This window comes from Coregonus clupeaformis, chromosome 17 (assembly GCF_020615455.1).
Source record: "Coregonus clupeaformis isolate EN_2021a chromosome 17, ASM2061545v1, whole genome shotgun sequence".
In the NCBI taxonomy this organism is placed as follows: domain Eukaryota; kingdom Metazoa; phylum Chordata; class Actinopteri; order Salmoniformes; family Salmonidae; genus Coregonus; species Coregonus clupeaformis.
The window spans coordinates 55,582,627-55,596,287 of NC_059208.1; the positions used below are offsets into that span (position 1 = coordinate 55,582,627).

The following is a 13,661-nucleotide window of genomic DNA, read 5'->3' on the forward strand; positions in this document are numbered from 1 at the left end:
TTGCATGCTCTTTCCCAACAATGCAGTATTTAATATCAAAGGTAAGACAATAAGATAAAATACAAACACACAATAAATAAAACCACAGGAGAATGTACAGGGTCTGTAGCAGTATCATATCAGTGTGCAGGGATACTGGTGGTAGTTAAGGTAGATATGTTGAAGTAAGCAGGGGTAAAAGTGGCTGGCAGCAGGATCAATAATAACAAGTGCAGAAGTGTACATGGAGAGAGAGTGTGTGTGTGTGTGTGGTTGTGTGTGTGACAAGGTTAGGTGAAGGGTTAAGGTCAGGCATGGAGTTAGCGAACCGTCACACAGAACCATTCTACATGTTTTGTTTTTGCAGTAGCATTTAGCCTCCAGAGGTGGCGTGATTGCTCTCTAGAGGTCTGGACTTAGCAAGGCAGGATGACCTGTCATAGAGGTCACGCATTAACAACCGGCCAGTTAGATTGTGTTTCCAGACAGTAGGTGTCACGCTAGTATTCCTCCAGTTTCTGCTCCCTGACTGTCACGTTGCCATGGTGACCCTGAACACACAACAGCAACAACACAACCTTCTCAGCCTCCGAGGGGTCACCTGGAGCTAGAGTTAGTGCCGATGCCCATTCTGTGTGTGTGTTTTGGGGCTTTGAGGATGGACACTGTGTGTGTGTGTGTGTGTGTGTGTGTGTGTGTGTGTGTGTGTGTGGGAGGGTCTCCCCAGCTGGCTGTGGCTGTGAGAAAAAGCGTGCCACCGCTGCCCACTCCCTGCTAATTGGATCTGGTAGAGGTGTTTTTATTGAAATCACTCACAGGTGCAGGCCCCACTTTAAAGAGTGGCTCACTAGTTCTGAGAGCTTTCAGCTGTCTGTGTTTGTGTGTGCGTGTGTGAAAGCGCATGTGTGTGTGTCTGTGTGTGTGTGTGAAAGCGCATGTGTGTGTGTCTGTGTGTGTGTGTCATTTCTAAGACAAAGAAATCTCTATTTTCAGACTGTACCCATTTGGTTTAATAACTCCTATCGTCATATAATGGGGTTGTGAAATGATCTGAGGTATTTTTACCATGCCGGATTTCTCACCAGGCCAGGCCTGCTCCTGTACTCCACCCACCTTGCCGGGCCCCAGGCCTCATCCAGCCAATAGCATTCATAGATGAATGGAGGAAAAGGATGATGAGGGTGAGAGTGTTTGCAGGCCAGTCCAGCCTGAGGGTCTTTTCATGAGGGTAAAGAAAAACTCTACTCCCAGAGTACAATTATCCACTACGTATTCCACTAGGCCAGAGGGGTTCTATGAAAAGTGATATGAAGGCCTCTGCACAAGCTCGTCTAATGCTAAGACAAACACCTCATCCTCAAGTGTTTTCCGACACAGTTATTGACACGGTTCTTTCTTTCTCTCTCTGTCTCCCTCCATTCTCTCCCAGGACATTCGTAACACGGTGGGCAACATTCCCATGGAGTGGTACCAGGACTACCCTCACATCGGCTATGACCTGGACGGGAAGAAGATCTTTAAGCCAATCAGGAACAAAGACGAGCTGGACGAGTTCCTGGACAAGATGGAGAACCCAGACTACTGGTGAGATGAGGAGGAGGAAGATGAGCTCTCTCTCTCTCTCGTGTACCTCTGGGAGAAAATACTATATGTATACCTATTTTCTCATCTGGCTTCTCTCTTTCTCCCCATCTCTCTCCCTCCATCCCTCCATCTCCCTCTCCTCCAGGCGTACGGTCCATGACAAGACGACGGCCTCAGACATCCGTCTGACAGACGAGCAGGTGGACCTGGTACACCGCCTCCAGAAGGGCCAGTTCGGCGACGTCAACTTCAACGAGTACGAGGTGACGACTCGGTCATGTTATGACTGCCCTCAAGGCTGCTCAGCACCAGGGTCCTATTCATCATCGGCCAAACGTAGCAAAACGTTTCGCAACGGAAAACGTTTCTTATTGGTTCAAGTTGAAGTAGTCCCTCCCTGTTTCAGTCCGTTTGGTGCCTATTGAATATGACCCAGTTTTGACATGACGTGTCGACGGCTTGCGGCCCTGTTCTGTTCAATGACTGAGCAGATAATGACTACAGCATACCAGCCATTAGAGAGGTCAAACTAGACCACAGTTCTTTAACTACTTATGTTCCTCACATAACCCAAACCTCGTCTGTACTCCCTGCTCTCCTCACCACTTGGAACAAGTCAGTCGAAAGCAGACATGGGTTCAAATACAACTTGAATACATTTCAGGTCCTTTAGCTGTGATTGAATGAGCTTGCTTGTTGCAATGGAACCAATTTAAATGTTCCACAATTGCAAACCCCGCCCACCTGTCATTGCAGGCAGACTGGAGCAAATGCTCAGTCTGTTAAAGATTTCAAATAGTATTTGAACCCACGTCTGGAGAGGAGAGAGTTGTCCTGTACTGCAATAAGCAGGGTTTGCTGGAGAGGTTTTAATTGGGTTACTCACACACACACACACACACACACACACACACTGAATTCAGAAGGCACTGCTTTAGTGTCTGGAACCTAGATGGTGTCATGGGTGTAATGCCTCAGTCTCTCTCTCTCTCTCTTACACTCTGTCTCTCTCTCTCTGTCTGTCTGCCTGTCTCTGTCTGTCTGTCTGTCTCCCTCTCTGTCTCTCTCTCTCTCTCTCTCTCTCTCTCTCTCTCTCTCTCTCTCTCTCTCTCTCTCTCTCTCTCTCTCTCTCTCTGTCTCTCTGTCTCTCTGTCTCTCTGTCTCTCTGTCTCTGTCTCTCTCTGTCTCTCTGTCTCTGTCTCGTGTTAATGCCAGTGATATTACAGAAGCATATAAACTAAACCGATCACTGCAAAGCAAGCAACAGATGAGTCATTTAGTCCCGTGTGGCTCAGTTGGTAGCGTGGCACTTACAACGCCAGGGATGTGGGTTCAATTCCCACAGGGGACCTGTACAAACAAATATGAACATGTATGCACTCACTACTGTAAGTCGCTCTGGATAAGAGCGTCTGCAAAATAACTAAAATGTAAAAACAACTGTTTAAACTTTTAACACCAGAACTATAAAATAAAGAAAATCCTAGCCTAAGTCAGTCATCAGCTGCTACCTGTCTTGAACATTTGGTGGTCCAATGATTCCAGTTCAGTCAATTGGGCTGTCTATTAAATTTCCCACATCTTTGATCTCTCGCTCTCTTTTTTTCGCTTTCGCTCTCATAAACGCTGTTTTTCTTTTAGCCGTCAGTGGACTTCTTCACCAACGAGGTCATGATCCATCCGGTGACCAACAGGCCGCAGGACAAACGCAGCTTCATCCCCTCACTCATAGAGAAGGAGAAGGTACGGTCTCTCTCGCACTCTCTCTCTCCTTCTCTGTCTGGCACTCTCTCTCTCTCCCTCCCTATCTCTCTCCCTCCCTATCTCTCTCTCTCCCTCCCTATCTCTCTCTCCCTCCCTATCTCTCTCTCCCTCCCTCCGTCTGGCACTCTCTATCTCTGTCTACCTCTCTCTGTCTACTTCTCTCTGTCTACTTCTCTGTTCCTCTCTCTGCTCACTCCACATCTTCATGTTTTATGCTATAAATCTGTATTTATATTAACAGTAACTACAGTATATAGTGGGAGTAAAATGAAAAGGCTCACATTGCCTCCAGTTTGCCTCCTAACTGCTCCCACATGTGGCATTAGAATGTAATGATCCCTCATAGTTTTCAAGTGGAAGCAGAGGTGAAATTTTGTTATAAAGGGGGGTTCTGAAATTGGAGGGTTACAGACATTAGTCCCCCCCGCTTGCTTTATTAACCCACCAATACCATTAGACCCCCCTCCCTTCCCACTTTATTAACCCACCAATACCATTAGACCCCCCTCCCTGCCCACTTTATTAACCCACCAATACCATTAGACCCCCCCTCCCTGCCCACTTTATTAACCCACCAATACCATTAGACCCCCCTCCCTGCCCACTTTATTAACCCACCAATACCATTAGACCCCCCCTCCCTGCCCACTTTATTAACCCACCAATACCATTAGACCCCCCCTCCCTGCCCACTTTATTAACCCACCAATACCATTAGACCCCCCTCCCTGCCCACTTTATTAACCCACCAATACCATTAGACCCCCCTCCCTGCCCACTTTATTAACCCACCAATACCATTAGACCCCCCTCCCTGCCCACTTTATTAACCCACCAATACCATTAGACCCCCCGCTTGCTTTATTAACCCACCAATACCATTAGACCCCCCTCCCTGCCCACTTTATTAACCCACCAATACCATTAGACCCCCCTCCCTGCCCACTTTATTAACCCACCAATACCATTAGACCCCCCTCCCTGCCCACTTTATTAACCCACCAATACCATTAGACCCCCCTCCCTGCCCACTTTATTAACCCACCAATACCATTAGAACCCCCCTCCCTGCCCACTTTATTAACCCACCAATGCCATTAGACCCCCCCTCCCTGCCCACTTTATTAACCCACCAATACCATTAGAGAACCCCCTCCCCCCTCCCTGCTTGCATTATAAACCGTAGCTTTATTAACCCACCGGTACCTTCTATTAATGTCGGTTTGGTTTTATTCCACTCATTGATCAAGTTCGTTTTTTATATTAAACGAAGCAGCACATTCTCCCCATTTTTAATGCTGTGCAATTACATTTTTGGACATTATTATTTGTGCAAACACACACACGCACTTTAGTTTCACCACTACTGTTGGCCTGTCTCTCTCTCTCCCAGGTTTCAAAGCTGGTCCATGCCATAAAGATGGGTTGGATCAAGCCCCGTAAACCCAAAGAGACCACCCCTCAGTACTATGACCTGTGGGCCAAGGAGGACCCCAACGCCATCCTGGGGCGCCACAAGATGCACGTCCCCGCCCCCAAGATGAGGCTGCCTGGACACGAGGAGTCCTACAACCCCCCGCCTGAATACCTGCTCACAGAGGAAGAGGTAAATAGTTCATTCATCACACAATTTATTATGCATAATTATAAAAGTCTTTGTTGGAGTGCATTACGTGCTGTTCTTGTCTGCACACACATACTTGGACAGAAATATTTTTTTGCAACATCAGAATTTACCTCAAAATTCTCTTAGTAATTGGCAAAAATTGTACAGTAGCAGATCAATTGGCAGCATAGAACAACTGTAGCGTTTTGGTCCCGAGTTCCCTCCTTGTAACTATAGTCATTAGTATACAGACCAATCATTAACCAGTATACAAACCAGTCATTAGTATACAGACCAATCATTAACCAGGATACAAACCAGTCATTAGTATACAGACCAATCATTAACCAGGATACAAACCAGTCATTAGTATACAGACCAATCATTAACCAGTATACAAACCAGTCATTAGTAAACAGACCAATCATTAACCAGTATACAAACCAGTCATTAGTAAACAGACCAATCATTAACCAGTATACAAACCAGTCATTAGTAAACAGACCAATCATTAACCAGGATACAAACCAGTCATTAGTATACAGACCAATCATTCACCAGTATACAAACCAGTCATTAGTAAACAGACCAATTTATTAACCAGTATACAAACCGGTCATCATTATACCGACCAATCATTCATCAGTATATAAACCAGCCATCAGTATACTCACCCACCATTGGTTCTTCCTCCCCCTGTCAGAGACTGGCTTGGGAGCAGCAGGATGCAGAGGACAGGAAGCTCCCGTTCCTCCCCCAGAAACACTCCTGTCTGAGGGCCGTGCCCGCCTTCTCCCGCTTCATCCACGAGCGCTTTGAACGCTGCCTCGACCTCTACCTGTGCCCCCGCCAGCGCAAGATGAGGGTGAGACTACAGACCCTGCCTGAATGTCTAGATAAATAGTACATTGATTTTGAAGATGCTCATAAAGAAAAGTACAGCTCATTTTGAAGGGCCCCTCTATTTCAGTTGGGTGGTTCTCAACTCGTTCCTCAACACTGTTCAGAGGGGTGGGGTTAAATGTGGAAGACCATTTCAGTTGAATGCATTCAGTTGTACAACTGACCAGGTATCCCCCTTTACCTTTCCTTTCATCTCACATGGTCTCCACAGGTGAATGTGAATCCAGAAGATCTGATCCCCAAGCTGCCCAAACCCAAGGACCTGCAACCCTTCCCCACCACCATGTCCCTGGTAGGTCAACCACTGGAACGGCTGTGAATATTCTATTGGAAATGCACCTCATTGTAAGGACCTGTATTTTGCGCAATCATGTGACATGCCTGGACTTTAACCTTTTTGTTTAAAGCTTTTTCATCAACTTGTTCCCTTTTCTTTTCAGATGGTCCAGCACCATCCTCAAACAATTGCTTACATGTTTGGTCTAATTGTCATTTCTGGATAAGCCTTAAAATACAGGATCATTTAGTATTTTATTAGGATCCCCATTAGCTGTTGCCAAGGCCGCAGCTACTCTTCCTGGGGTCCAAACAGAGATACAACATTACATCAAACAAAACATTGTGCATTATACAAATGTACATTACTCCATTATTACATTACACTGTTACAATACTACATTACTAAGAATAGTGTGTGTGTCTTCACAGTCCTCTTTGTGAGGTGTTGTTTTATGTTTTTTAAATCTGATTTTACTGCTGCTAGCTGCTAGTTACCTGAAGTGGAAGAGGTCCATGTATTGTTATAAAATCTTGCTATGTCACGTGATTGTGTAAAACACAGGGCCCTAGATGGGGTGATGATCCTAAAATAAGAAAATTAAGTTAGTACCAATCATGACCCTAATGATATATCCTCTTAACAGGTGTACCGTGGCCACACCAGTCTGGTGCGTTCCATCAGTGCGTCTCCCACTGGCCAATGGCTGGTCTCAGGTCAGTGTTAAGTCCCTATTCACCTTTAATGCGATGCGGTAACACCTCTGACTCTGCTGCTGTTTGGCTAGCTCATCAGTTTGCCTGTTTGAGTCAGTATCAAACTGTCTCCCTGGCAATGTGTTAATTCAGTTTGCCTGTTTGAGTCAGTATCAAACTGTCTCCCTGGCAATGTGTTAATTCAGTTTGCCTGTTTGAGTCAGTATCAAACTGTTTCCCTGGCAATGCGTTAATTCAGTTTGCCTGTTTGAGTCAGGAGCAAACTGTTTCCCTGGCAATGCGTTAATTCAGTTTGCCTGTTTGAGTCAGTATCAAACTGTCTCCCTGGCAATGTGTTAATTCAGTTTGCCTGTTTGAGTCAGTATCAAACTGTCTCCCTGGCAATGTGTTAATTCAGTTTGCCTGTTTGAGTCAGTATCAAACTGTCTCCCTGGCAATGTGTTAATTCAGTTTGCCTGTTTGAATCAGGAGCAAACTGTTTCTGAGTCAGTAGCTAACTGACTTCTTAAATCATCCCGAAAGCGTGAGCCATGATGTCATGTATGGCTGTGTTCCCCAGGCAGTGTCATGTATGGCTGTGTTCCCCAGGCAGTGTCATGTATGGCTGTGTTCCCCAGGCAGTGTCATGTATGGCTGTGTGCCCCAGGCAGTGTCATGTATGGCTGTGTTCCCCAGGCAGTGTCATGTATGGCTGTGTGCCCCAGGCAGTGTCATGTATGGCTGTGTGCCCCAGGCAGTGTCATGTATGGCTGTGTGCCCCAGGCAGTGTCATGTATGGCTGTGTGCCCCAGGCAGTGTCATGTATGGCTGTGTGCCCCAGGCAGTGCCATGATGGCTGTGTGCCCCAGGCAGTGCTGAGATGTGCACCGTGAGATCAGTGACCCATACTGGGGCGCTGGAACGTCAGCAAGAGGCTAGAGAGAAACCAGCGTCTACAGACCAGGAGAAATGTAGGCTATGCAGCTATGCGGCCATACTTACTGCCTGGCACACATCTAGGAGGATAAATCAATCACAGATAGCTTCCTAGCCTGTCTCATTTCCCCCTCATCCATCTTAGACTTAAATAGTCATTGTCTTTTATAGCTTCTGGCTAGCTGGCTGTTCTCCGCGGTCAGTCAGAGAACAGTAGGCTTTCCTTGGGTTGTTAATGTTAGTACTATGTAGAACAGGGATCATCATCTAGATTCAGCTGCGGGACGATTTCTTTCTTGAGCGGATGGTCGGGGGGGGTTTGAACATAATTACTAATAATTTGTAGACTGCAAATTGATCGCAAGAAGCCCAAACGGATATAATATTTGACTAAAACATAATCATTTCTCAAACCTTGGTTAAGTTTGTATACGATCACGTCTCTATTATCCGTGGGAAGTTTTCTTCAATTAAAATCACTTACAGCTGATTTCCTGGTGTTTTTACAGTCTTATGTAAAATAAATAAAAAATACCTGATGTAGAAAAGTCATCCCTAATGGTTCTCCTTTCGGCGATGAAGGGTAGCCATTAGAAGTAATTATACACGTTGACTACAGATTCTTACCAGGAAAATGACGTGTACGATTCAAAGTAAGACTTGATAGACATGGATGTGAATTTAATAACATGGAGGTGAGGGAAGGAGGGACTGTAGATTGCTCACTCAGTGTTGGCTAGTTTCCCTCAGTTTAATATGGTCTGTGCCTGGGGGACACTGTCAGATATGAAGTAAGGGCCCTAGCCATATAAAACGAAGGTGGCTTTGTCTTTCCACAGTCATGAGGTATGGCTGACTAGAGAATCTGGTCTGAAGAGGTGGGATTATTGCTAGTATTGTAGTAACTGTACAGTATGAAAAGTTCAGGACGTATTGAGAATAATGTAAAATTATGAAATACACTGAACAAAAATATAAACACAAAAATTTCAAAAATTTTACTGATTTACAGTTCATATAAGGAAATCAGTTAATTTAAATTAGCCTCATGCAGCGTGACACATCTATGCATAGAGTTGATCAGGCTGTTGATTGTGGCCTGTGGACTGTTGTCCCTCTCCTCTTCAATGGCTGTGTGAAGTTGCTGTATACTGTTGGGAACTGGAACACGCTGGCGTACACACCAATCCAGAGCATCCCAAACGTGCTCAATGGATGACATGTCTGGTGAGTATGCAGGCCATGGAAGAACTGGGACATTTTCAGCTTCCCGGAATTGTGTACAGATCCTTGCGACATGGGGCCGTGCATTATCATGCTGAAACATGAGGTGATGGCGGCGGATGAATGGCACGACAATGGGCCTCAGGATCTCGTCACGGTATTTCTGTGCATTCAAATTACCATAGATAAAATGCAATTGTGTTCGTTGTCCTTAGCTTATGCCTGCCCATACCATAACCCCACCGCCACCATGGGGCACTTGACATCAGCAAACCACTCGCCCACACAACGCCAAACACGTGGTCTGTGGTTGTGAGTCCGGTTTGACGTACTGCCCCAAATTCTCTAAAACAATGTTGGAGGCGGCTTATGGTAGAGAAATTAACATTAAATACTCTGGCAACAGCTCTGGTGGACAATCCTGCAGTCAGCATGCAAATTGCATGCTCCCTCAAAACTTGAGACATCTGTGGCATTGTGTTGTGTGACAAAACTGCACATTTTAGAGTGTTTTTTTATTGTCCCCAGCACAAGGTGTACCTGTGTAATGATCATGCTGTTTAATCAGCTTCTTGATATGCTACACCTGTCAGGTGGATGTATTATCTTGGCGAAGGAGAAATGCTCACTAACAGGGATGTAAACAAATGTGTGTACAACATTTGAGAGAAAGAAGCTTTTTTGTGCGTATGTCAAATTTCTGTGATCTTTTATTTCAGCTCATGAAACATGGGACCAACACTTTACACGTTGTGTTTATATTTCTGTACAGTATACATGTCAATTTAATAACTTTTAATAACACTTATTTAGTCTTTATTCCCTGGCCTTACTCTTCTATGACAGCCATGGAAATCTCTATTCCCCAAGCCATAGTCATACTGTAGGGATATTTTACTGTATGGTCGGCAGTTTAATATCAACACTGGACAGGCTGGGCAGTAGCCTACAGGGACAACTACAAAATGGTGGCAATTACACACGTTTTGATTAAGTTTCCATTCACACTAGTACCAGGCCCTCAAAGGGAGGGAGGTAGGGAGTGAGTGAGAGAGAGGTGACACGTGGGCTAGTCAGAGAAAGACAGGAGAGGGAGGTGAAGGAAGGAAGGATAGAGTGAGTGAGTGAGCGAGGCTGCCTGGCAGCAATTTAGTGGCAATATCTGTTGAGCCGTCCATAACAAAGGATTTCATAAAGGCCCATATGCAAAACCACTACAGTCAGCGCCACTCTTTTGAATTGCTGTAAAATATATTAAACCAGTCGTAAAACCCTCTTTCCCACAGTAAAAATGGCAGTTGACAACCTCCCAGGAATTGCAGCCCCCGCCCCATACCGCCCTCACCTTCCCTCACCCCCCCTTCTTCAATTTGTTTTCCTATTGAGTGAGGGTTGACAGATAATTCATTCCATATCAGTGTGTGGTGCTTTTTAATGATGACTGTTACTTTGACCCACTCTGTCTCTAAAAAGGGGGCTGTCTGGACTGGGGTAGTGCTAGCTATCGCAGGGGGCTAACGCCAACCCCACCCACACCAAGCCTGTACTCACTGCTCACTAACTCAACCATACTAAAGTTGGAAAATATTATTACGAAGAAGCTACCAAGGCCAACAGCAGTAAAAACACAGCCAGACAATGTCCCCATGTTAAAAAAGACTTGTAACAGGAAACCAAGGTAATGCTGTGAAATCATTTGTCGGTTGTGTCATACATTCTTCTGGAGACGTCTCCAAAACTGTAAAACATGACGATGACCTACCCCACACCAAGCATGCTCTCTCTTCTCTCAGGACTGGAATGAGTTTTATAGACTTCATAATTATGCTCATTTTTTAAATGTTGCATAGAGGCATTCCATACCTCTTACATCCGTTATAGTGAGTGTCCCAAATGGAACCCTATTCCCTTTATAGTGCACTACTTTTTACCAGGGCCCATAGGGACAACCACAGGGCTCTGGTCAAAAGTAGTGCACTATGTAGGGCAGTGTTTCCCAACCCTGGTACTCCAGTACCCCCAACAGTACACTTAAAAAAAATAGCACACCTGATTCTACTTGTCAACTAATTATCAAGCTCTCAATGAGTTGAATGAGGTGCGTTTGTCCAGGGCTACAACGACACTGTGCACTGTTGGGGGAACTGGAGGACCGGGGTCGGGAAACACTGATGTAGGGAACAGGGTGCCATTTGAGACACAGACATGGAACATTGTACTGATCGTCCTGGGTTGGACTCGGGCTTGACTCTGTGTACAGTATATTCACACCCACACTCCCAGCAGTAAACAAACTGGGGTTACGATGTTCCCGGCTCCACATTCCCTACTAATGATGTGGCCACAATGGGTAACGTGGTGCGGCGGCAGCTCCTCCAGCTCCAGCCCTGCGGGTGACGTTCCCTCTGAACTCTGGATAGGGCTGAACACTCAACCTTTCAACCCTTCCCTGGTGGTTAGGACCGGGAAGGACGGAATGCCTCCCTTCACACGCCGTCCGGGTTGGGATTAGAATGTCACCGGCTTTTTATGGATGGAAGTACGGAATCCTATGTATGGAACAGGGTTCTCTCTTTAGAAATGTAGCCCCCCTTTTACTAACCACATCTGGTTGGGCCAGAGGTGGCCCCTCAAACTTTGTTCTGATGGACCTGTGACATTATAGACACTCTAATGTTAGGTTAACTCCCCAAGCTGGTCCCCTTCTCTCTCTCCTTTCCACAACATCAAACCCAGCTGAAAATAGCTAGTCATTCTTGTAAAAGAACACACAAGTGTTGCTTTGGAACACAACTGCAAATTATCTGGGCTGTTTGTGTGGAGATGTGAGGGGTCTGTCCCAGGCGGGCAGCCCAGGGACAGAGGCCTCTGTGAGGTCACAACAGGAAGAACACAGCCCTGTGAACCAAAGTGCAATAACACCCACCAGTGGCACCACTACCAAGATGCTACCGTAAACTAACTGATTGTCATGTTTTTGTGAGAGTTAGTTGACTGTTTTTGTGAGGGTCCTTGTCACTGAGTGTACAAAACATTAAGAACAAATTCAAAGGAAATCAAATGTTATTGGTCACATACATGTGTTTAGCATATGTTATTGTGGGTGTAGTGAAATGCTTGTGCTTCCAGCTCCGACAGTACAGTAATATCTAACAACTAATATCTAACAATTTCACAACATATACCCAATACACACATCTAAGTTAGGAATTGAATTAAGAATATATACATATATTTATTTATTTTATTTTTGTCATTTAGTAGACGCTCTTATCCAGAGCGACTTACAGGAGCAATTAGGGTTAAGTGCCTTGCTCAAGGGCACACCTACAGATTTTTCACCTAGTTGGCTTAGAACCAGTGACCTTTCGGTTACTGGCACAATGCTCTTAACCACTACGCTACCTGCCGAGCAATGACAGAGCGGCATGGACTAAGATACAGTAGAACAGTATAGAATACAGTATATACATATGAGATGAGTAATGCAAGATATGTGAACATTTATTAAAGTGACTAGTGTTCCATTTCTTAAAGTGGCCAGTGATGTCTATAGGCAGCAGCCTCTAATGTGCTAGTGATGGATATTTAACAGTCTGATGGCCTTGAGATAGAAGCTGTTTTTCAGTCTCTCGGTCCCAGCTTTGATGCACCTGTACTGACCTCGCCTTCTGGATGATAGTGGGGTGAACAGGCAGTGGCTCGGGTGGTTGATGTCCTTGATGATCTTTTTGGCCTTCCTGTGACATCAGGTGCTGTAGTTGTCCTGGAGGGCGGGTATTTTGCCCCCGGTAATGCGTTGGGCAGAACGACCCCCCCCCCCTCTGGAGAGCCCTGCGGTTGCGGGCGGTACAGTTGCCATACCAGGCGGTGATGCAGCCTGACAGGATGCTCTCAATTGTGCATCTGTAAAAGTTAGTGAGGGTTTTAGGTGCCAAGCCAAATTTCTTCAGCCTCCTGAGGTTGAAGAGGCACTGTTGCGCCTTCTTCACCACACTGTCTGTGTGGGTGGACCATTTCAATTTGTCAGTGATGTGTACGCCAAAGAAGTTGAAGCTTCTCCACTGCGGTGCTGTCGATGTGGATAGGGGAGTGCACTCTGCTGTTTCCTGAAGTCCACGATCATCTCCTTTGTTTTGTTGATGTTGAGTGAGAGAATATTTTCCTGACACCACACTCCCAGAGCCCTCACCTCCTCCATGTAGGCTGTCTCTCCGTTGTTGGTAATCAAGCCTACTACTGTTGTGTCGTCTGCAAACTTGATGATTGAGTTGGGAGGCATGCTGGGCCACGCAGTCATGGGTGAACAGGGAGTACAGGAGGGGGCTGAGCACGCACCCTTGTGGGGCCCCAGTGTTGAGGATCAGCGAAGTGGAGGTGTTGTTTCCTACCTTCACCACCTGGGGGCGGCCCGTCAGGAAGTCCAGCTTAACTCGAGCTTAATGATGAGCTTGGAGGCTACTATGGTGTTGAATGCTGAGCTATAGTCAATGAACAGCATTCTTACGTAGGTATTCCTCTTGTCCAGATGGAATAGGGCAGTGTGCAGTGGATTGCATCGTCTGTGGATCTATTGGGGGCGGTAAGCAAATTGAAGTGGGTCTAGGGTGGCAGGTAAGGTAGAGGTGATATTATCCTTGGCTAGTCTCTCTCAAAGCACTTCATGATGACAGAGGTGAGTGCTACGGGGCGA

At 45.9% G+C, this 13,661-nt stretch overlaps 1 protein-coding gene across 2 annotated transcripts in view; it reads left to right on the forward strand.

Annotated features, from left to right (window-relative positions):
* LOC121586764 (ribosome biogenesis protein bop1) overlaps nucleotides 1-13,661 on the forward strand; it is a 96,796-nt gene that overhangs the window by 65,883 nt on the left and 17,252 nt on the right. For both annotated transcript variants that reach the window (XM_041903731.1, XM_041903732.1), the window contains exons 4-10: nucleotides 1,409-1,563; nucleotides 1,709-1,826; nucleotides 3,205-3,306; nucleotides 4,721-4,933; nucleotides 5,637-5,798; nucleotides 6,048-6,128; nucleotides 6,760-6,829. In XM_041903731.1, the coding sequence (XP_041759665.1) occupies nucleotides 1,409-1,563; nucleotides 1,709-1,826; nucleotides 3,205-3,306; nucleotides 4,721-4,933; nucleotides 5,637-5,798; nucleotides 6,048-6,128; nucleotides 6,760-6,829 (901 nt within the window). The remainder of the gene's footprint in view (nucleotides 1-1,408; nucleotides 1,564-1,708; nucleotides 1,827-3,204; nucleotides 3,307-4,720; nucleotides 4,934-5,636; nucleotides 5,799-6,047; nucleotides 6,129-6,759; nucleotides 6,830-13,661) is intronic.